The sequence below is a fragment of the Hemiscyllium ocellatum genome, chromosome 11 (genome assembly GCF_020745735.1).
Source record: "Hemiscyllium ocellatum isolate sHemOce1 chromosome 11, sHemOce1.pat.X.cur, whole genome shotgun sequence".
Taxonomy (NCBI): Eukaryota; Metazoa; Chordata; class Chondrichthyes; order Orectolobiformes; family Hemiscylliidae; genus Hemiscyllium; species Hemiscyllium ocellatum.
In genome coordinates this window covers 94,730,319-94,737,867 of record NC_083411.1, presented here as the reverse complement: position 1 = coordinate 94,737,867, position 7,549 = coordinate 94,730,319, and the positions used below count along the sequence as shown (strand labels likewise).

General features: G+C 38.4%; 1 protein-coding gene across 1 annotated transcript; it reads right to left on the bottom strand.

Annotated features, from left to right (window-relative positions):
• Window positions 1-5,096: 5,096 nt before the first annotated feature.
• On the bottom strand, window positions 5,097-6,925 carry bmp15 (bone morphogenetic protein 15). The gene is made up of 2 exons (XM_060831988.1): window positions 6,760-6,925; window positions 5,097-5,968 (listed from the first exon to the last, which is right to left on the bottom strand). The coding sequence occupies exons 1-2, from the start codon at window positions 6,902-6,904 to the stop codon at window positions 5,097-5,099; spliced, it is 1,017 nt and encodes a 338-aa protein (XP_060687971.1). The 5' UTR covers window positions 6,905-6,925.
• Between the last annotated feature and the right edge of the window lie 624 nt (window positions 6,926-7,549).

Sequence of the window (7,549 nt, the reverse complement as noted above, 5' to 3'; positions counted from 1 at the left end):
TTACCTTGCATAAGTAATTATGATTGCAGAAGTAACACTACTTTATCTATATCCCACAGTTCACATTTCCATCGTCTACATTTTGCTTTTCTAATTCCTCGATCCAGTTTGAGATATTATACCTTAGTAATTACTAGTTTTGCTGTGCATTTCTTAAGGTAACACTTACCCATAATGAATCACTTAAATACATTAGTTATATCAGATTTAAGAAATTACATTTAACACTGAAATGCATAGTCAAGTTTTAAAAGTCATAAATATGTAGCACACTTGAGTCACAATTGCCGATTCCTCAAGTTCTGTTTATATTTTAGCAAGATTTATGCAAATACATTCATCTCAAACATTCTTCTTCGTACCCTTCCTTTTGTGGAAGGAAGCTAGGTGAATTAGGTTCAATATTTTCCAAATTTTGATGGCATCACCATCCTAAATGTTGATATCAGGTATTTCCTAACATCAAACAATGTTGGACAGTAATTTCTGATCTTGTACTTGAGTTAGTGTTAAAATATCAATTCATAGGATGTAGCTGGACAGCTTAGCAATGTTGCCCATCCTTAATTGCCCTTGAAGATGTTGGTGAGCAAACAGTTATGCAGCATAGAAGCAAACACTTTAGCCCAACTCCTGTGCCAAATGTCCTAACTGAAGTAGTCCCATTTGCCAGCATTTAGTCCATATCCTTCCAAACCCTTTCTATTCATGTACCCATCCAGATGCCTTTTAAAAATGTTTAATGGTACCTACCTTCACTTCCTCTGGCAGTTTGCTCCATATACGCACCACCATCTGCATGAAAAAGTTGCCCCTCAGGTCCCTTTTAAATCTTTCCCCTCACTTTAAAATCTATGCCCTGTAGTTTTGAACTTTGGTATTTACCCTATCCATGCCCCTTGGTGATTTTAAGTCTGTATAAAAGACACTTTCAGCCTCGAAAGCCCAAGATAATTCAGCTTCTTCCTAGAGTACAAACCCTCCAATCTCAGCAACATCCTTGTTAATCCTTTCTGAACCCTTTCAAATTTAACATCCTTCCACTAGCAGGGAGACCAGAATTAAATACTATTCTAAATTGTCCTCACCAATATCCAATACAGCTACAACATGTACCAACTCCTATACTCAGTGATCTGACCAAAAGGCAAACATGCTAAATGCCTTCTTCACTTTACCTGCAACTCCAGGTTGCTTTTAGTAACAGGCCCCAACCATTAATTGCTTACGTCATACCCTGGTTTGCCTTACTAAAAAGGCAAGACCTCACATTAAATCTAAATTTAACTCCATCTGCCACTACTCAGCCCACTGGCCATCTGATCAAGGTCCCATTGTAAGCAGAGATAACCTTCTGTGCTCTGCACTATTAATTTTGATGTCATCTGCAAAATTACTAACCACACCTATATTCACATCCAAATTATATGGATGACTAAAGCAACAGACCCACTGATTTTTGGTGTGCACTACTGATCACAGGTTACCAGTCTGAAAAATAACCCTCTACCACCACTTGAGTCATCACTTCATACGTTGCTGGAAAGGGATTTCCAGGATTTTGTAACTGCACTGTATTTCACATTTCAAGGTAGTATATTATGCAACTTTCGGGGGACAGCAGAGGGTCACCCCAGCTGCAGTCTTTGCTATCAAGCAGCCTTGGTGAGTTAGAATGACAGGATAGAATCCCTATAGTGCAAAGAGGCCATTTGGTTTAGAGTCTTTTCTGATCCTCTGAAAAATTCCCAACGAGGATCAGCCTTTCACCTTAACATTCCCCATAGTTTACAGCCTAATTTGTAAATTACTGAATACCATAGGGAAATTTAGTATGACCTTCAGTCCAAGAAAGCAGAGCATCTGACGGAAACCCACAGACATGGGCCAAATATGCAATCTTGCAGTCACTTAATGATGACTCAAATCACCGCTACTGCAGGAATCTCAGCTAACAGCAATGGGATTCAAACCCATATGTCTATACAGATGGGATTTTGAGTTTGAGTTTAAGACCACTCAGCCACACTGCTGCTGTGTCAGTGATGAGAGGAGTGAACGTTAAGGAAGAGGATGATATACCAGTCAAATTAATTGTTCTCCCCCACAAATGGAGGATGTCAGGCTTTGGAATAATGCTAAAGCCACACATGCCAGACAAGTGCAGAATATTCTATCACAATTTTGTTGTGCTTTTAAAGACAGTGCCACATGTATTTTGTGGTAGTATTCCTGGCTAGTGACCTAATTGGTCATTAGATAGAATTAGGTCAATTAATCTATTGGTTAGGGATTGGAAAGAGAATTCAGATTATAATGGACTAGCAAGTTAAAAAGGAAATGGGTAGATTGTAGAGATGGTCATTTTTACCATAAGCAGATGTTACTTCATTTTTAGTCCAAGGCAAGAGATTATCTAGGTCTTCCTGATAGTGTCTACATTCAAAGTTGCAGGTGCTCAAAGTTGTACTAATCTTTGTACAGTGGCAGTTACACCTCTTCACTAAGCTTAGGAGGGAAGGTTATCAAATCAGGTGAAAGGTTTGGTCTAGGATTCTAAGTGGGTTGAATTCTCACCTGTTTCAAAAAAGTGTGTAACATCTGAATAGCTATACATGGATTTGGATCTCTTGTGGCAGTGGTCCCTGGACAAAACCAGGTTTAAATCCCACCTGCTGTAGTGGTGGATAACATCTCTGAACAAGTGGATAAGAAAAATGGTTACCTTAAAAAAAGGATCTTTTAGGGCCTTCAGGTAGCATATATAGTGCTAGTGTACCCACAGCCACCTCTTCCTGCAAGTTCTGCCACAATGCAGCTTAGAAAAATTGCCCCTCATCTTTAAAATCTCCTCACCTTGGTCATAATCCCCCATTCTGAAGGAAATTAGCCAGATATACCCCCTCATTACTTTACAAATCTAAGGTCACCTCAAAGCTCCTATGCTCCAGTGAAAAAAGTCTCAGCCTCCAACTGTCAACATCTGGAAATATTGACCAAAAAAAAGAGTGCAGATAGTCATGACTATATTTATATGGCCTTAGAGGCTAAGAAATGCTGTAGCAGGGGGTACTCACTATTTCAAAAAGCTTGACCCCTTCCAGAACAAGTTACAAAATTACCATCCACAATCTTTTACATTTGCTGCCAATGCATGAGTACTGCCACCTCTGATATTCTATACGAAATTAGAAAGATGTTTAATATTTCAGAACTTTCTCGAGAAGTGTTGCTTTGCTGAAGAGCACTCCAGTCTTAGCTTTTTCTTTTCACCCCAAAGACATTTCATGCCAGAAGTAGTTCCCTCTGGTTTTCCAAAAGAGGGCAACCCATGAGACATTAGTTGTCAACAGCTAAGCAAGTGAAATGCAAACATTGTTATAGGACATGGCCTACTTTAGTGAAAGTCACCATTAAAATGGAGGAAATTCAAACAATGAGGATTCATAGTCCCTTTACAGTGGTAGTCTACTTCTGATGAAGCTCCAGGTTCACCTGCCCAATTGTTATAACATTTGACAAGGTTGAGGAATGTGGCTACTACAGCTTTAACCATTGAATTTTTTGAACAAAAATTTGTAATTGGAAATTACAGTCCCAGTCAGGTGTTAAATCTGTCCCAAATTAAAGATCAATCCTGATTTACACAAGTCAAGCCATTTCTTTATTGGGAGTATGCAACTTACACACAATACAAAATCTTAGAACTGAGTTAAAAATAGCTACAGAATTTAGTGCTTTTGCATGTATACAGAAGTGCTTAAAGAATTGCATTGGTAGCTTAAACAGCTGCAATATTGAAATTTAAACAGCTGGCTATTATAATACAAATGGGAGGGCAGAAAGCAAAGTGCAAAAGCTAATAACTCAGACTGCCTCGGTTAGTGCATCCATATTCGACACTTGTTCGCTTTATAGAGTGTAAAAACAGACAATATGCAATGCCATATAGAAATCTGTTGTACATGGAAGTAGTGTAGTGTAATGCAATTAAACTTGCAAAATAAATACAGCAAAAAAGGCAAGCCTAGTAATTCAGATTTGATAGTACAGTATAATTCTATTTACATTCACTTCAGATCAAGTTAACCTTTTGAATTACAGTAGCCAAAAAATACTGCAATTTCAGTTCCAACCTCTTGGCACCATAGAACAGTTATTTAAAAAGATGCAAAGTTTGGGGTTTAAAAACCAAAGTGCAGTAGTCATTTAAAATTTTACTTTATTGTATACAATCCCCAGTGAACTAACAATAAACTGCTCACTTACATGAGTTACCCCCCCACCCACCCCCCCTACTATCTGTGCTTCCCTCAGCTCCCACCCACCTGCTAATCTCCACACCCCTGTATTATCTTGTGCATCTTGATGAAAAGCTATCTCTAAAGAAGGTGCAGACACATTCACTTTTGTAAGTTAATCAGGGCTTCCTGAATCACCTAGTAAATTACCCTCAAGTGAAATTACAGCTGAAGCAATAGCAAGTTACCATGATTGCTTTAAAAAGGTTACTGCAGCTCAGGTTAAATAACTTTAGTGGAATCCTCATTCTGGGAGAGTTAAAATTGGAGTCTTTACATTTTCTTCAAAGGATTGTTATTTCAATGGGTCAACAGTATTAGACTTGACAACTTTAATATAAAAGATTGACAAAGTTTAGCATAAACTGGAAAATTTACAAAAGTCACAATTATAAATACATTTAGACTACAGAATCAATGTTTCTTGCCACATCAAGTATATTGGTCTCAATTTTCATTGCCTTTGCAGGAGGTTCTTCAGATACCCATTTTGCCTCCCACCCTTCCCCTACTGCAAATAGACTTTGAAAAGCTCATCTTTAAAGTGTGATACTGAAGGGCTACAATTGCACCATGAACTCAGACATGTTCCCATAACAAGATCACAGGAAGAACACAAATAAGCCTTCACTGCAGTTAAATTCAAAGCCAGCCATTTTATGACTTGCTTTGGTCAATGTGGTTTCATAAACATGATTAGACAAATTTACTTTAAACATTTTATGATAACCACCTTATAGTGGTGCACTATTTTCCTAAACTAGCCCCAAATTAGTGCCAATTCAGGATAAAGTTCTATTTGCAAGTACAAGCCACAGCAATCATGTCATTGTACTCCTTGTACACGATGTGATCATTTTGTTCCTTCAAAAGGACACTAATGGGACTGTATTTCAAAGGGACACAAGATGGACGGGGCACATTTTTATCAACTATTTCATTGATAAAATTCTGCACTATGGCATGATTTGGAGAGTGGTAGCCATAGTGAAGAATTCTGGGACAGTCTCCCCTGCAGAATTTTGGATTGTACCTATGAGGAGCCACAATCCAATGATCCCAACCCAATTGCTCAAAGCTTACCCAAAACGAATGGAGCTTGCACTTGTTCCTTGGAGGACTTTTCTTAAGATAGTTAGGAATGTCTGAGCCAATGTTGCTTAGTTGTCGTGGTTTCCTAACCAACACACGGGATTTGGATGAACTTTCTTGAAATTGTTTTTCTGATGTTTCTGGTCTTTGATGTGCAGTTTCATCAGTGTCATTTAAATATAATAGCAGAGAAGGCACCTGTAAATGGACACCATAGTTTCTTCTTTTATCCAGAGTTCTTGGATGGTCTTTGCCAAATTCAGTACATTTATAACTGATATGCAGATCGACTTTCTTCACAGAATTGCCAGTTGGGAAAATGACACAAGGAGTTACATCAGCCTCTGCCCATCGTTCATTCAGGTTTAATGAAAACTGGATGGGCAATTCTATATCAGTGGCATTCTGTATGAAATTTAGCTTGACATAATTTGAAAGGAGACATTTGATTTCACAAGAAACTAAAAGTTGATTGGCAAGAGGACTGTGTAAATAGACAACAGCAACTTTAATCAAATGCTCTAGCTCCGGCAGATAGTGCAGGTTGTATTGAACATGATGCATATGCCAATGACCTAAGAGAGAAAAGAGGCATTGGAATGTTAGCATGGAAAGTTTGCATCTTATCAGCAAGTTAAGTTACCTTAACCATTTACTAGTAGAGTGGAAGAGAGTCTTTCTACTGCAGACTAAGTCTAAGCCAAAGGCTAGCACTCTAACGACTAAACAAATTGCTTCAGTATTCAAAGTCTAAAAAAAAGATATTTAATTGCAACACAAGATAGATTACACAGTACTACAAAGCAATGAATTAGTGTCTGAGGTGGTCACTTTAATACCACCTATTCTTAAAAGAATTGGCACAAAACCTTAATTTTAGTCCCAGTGGTAGCCACCAGGAGTCAACTATTACTAACTATTCCTAGAGATATAACTAGGAATCAATGGCTACATTTCGAAAGATTCATTGAGATATGCTATTTGACTTCCAATGACCACATTTCGATAAAACAGTCCACTACTTTGAAGGCAGAATGTGCGTGTACATTAAAGGACACTAGAGTAGCAGTATCCAATTAGGGAGAGCATTTAGTGGGACTCACACTACCGTGCTAAAACAAAAAGAATTTGTTAATCCTCAAGGAAACGTTGCACTGGTGACAATTTAGGTGGTGGTATTGGTTCGATATCAGGTTTAAACTTGAATTACAAAGTGCTTTTACAAAGCCTGGATTTAAAATCAAAACTAAAAAGTTTTCCAAAAGTAGTTGATTATGTAATGGCCAAACCCATTGCCCACGATGAAAAATATTGCTCATGATATTTTCACTACGCTCAAATCCAGAGTTACTAGTTGTTGATTTACCAGAGTCAGCGAGCAGGACACTTGCACTGGGTTTCACCAGCCGAATGGTGTTAGTCATAACGGTCCGGTTAACTTTAGGCTTTCCATCTCGATCTGCTAACTGCTTGTAAAGATTGGCCATATATGCCATGTGTTGATCATCCATCCCCGGTTTAGAAAGCAGTGAAGGACGCGGGCTAACTTTCCCAGCCAACATCTCGACGAGGGGACCAAGATCCCCACTCTCCCTCTTGCCAGGCTCTTGTTTCTCCCCAGCACCTCCATGTAAAGCTACAAGCTCCAGGAAACAAATCAAAACTTGGAGCATGTTACGATTCCGAATCATCACCCAGCACATGTTAGCTACTAACGGCATCACCGTACAAGTTTCTGCAAATCAGGTAAGACCATAGCTCTAAGGCACTACTAAACTCTAACAGACTACCGGAAGCCCCCATAAAGCAGTTTGTGCAAATTAGTTCCTCATTAAGGGGAAATCTCATGTGATGTGATTGAACCGATCCATTGTCCATGACGTATTTAATTTCCATTTAACAAAACTTCATGATTGTTTGATCAGATTGGTGACACTATTATCTTTGTTCAATGTGAGGCGAGTTTTTTTAAAATTGTAAAGCAGTTATATGTTCGGTATTGAATATTTTATGATTTACTGTGCCCAAATTTCAGAAAGTATTCAGTTAAGGGATAATTGCATTCTTAATTACCTTAACAGAGACATTTCAACAATGCCTCGCGGTCCCCTACATTGGAGAATCAACTTGGGACAAAGATATTTTCACGTGCGATG

Bases quoted from the DNA above. Each gene is read 5' to 3' on its own strand.
- bmp15 (XM_060831988.1), bottom strand. From the start codon at position 6,904: ATGGATGATCAACACATGGCATATATGGCCAATCTTTACAAGCAGTTA. The intron at 5,969-6,759 runs GTAAATCAACAA...TTTCTCTCTTAG, and splicing joins TGTCCTGCTCGCTGACTCTG to GTCATTGGCATATGCATCAT.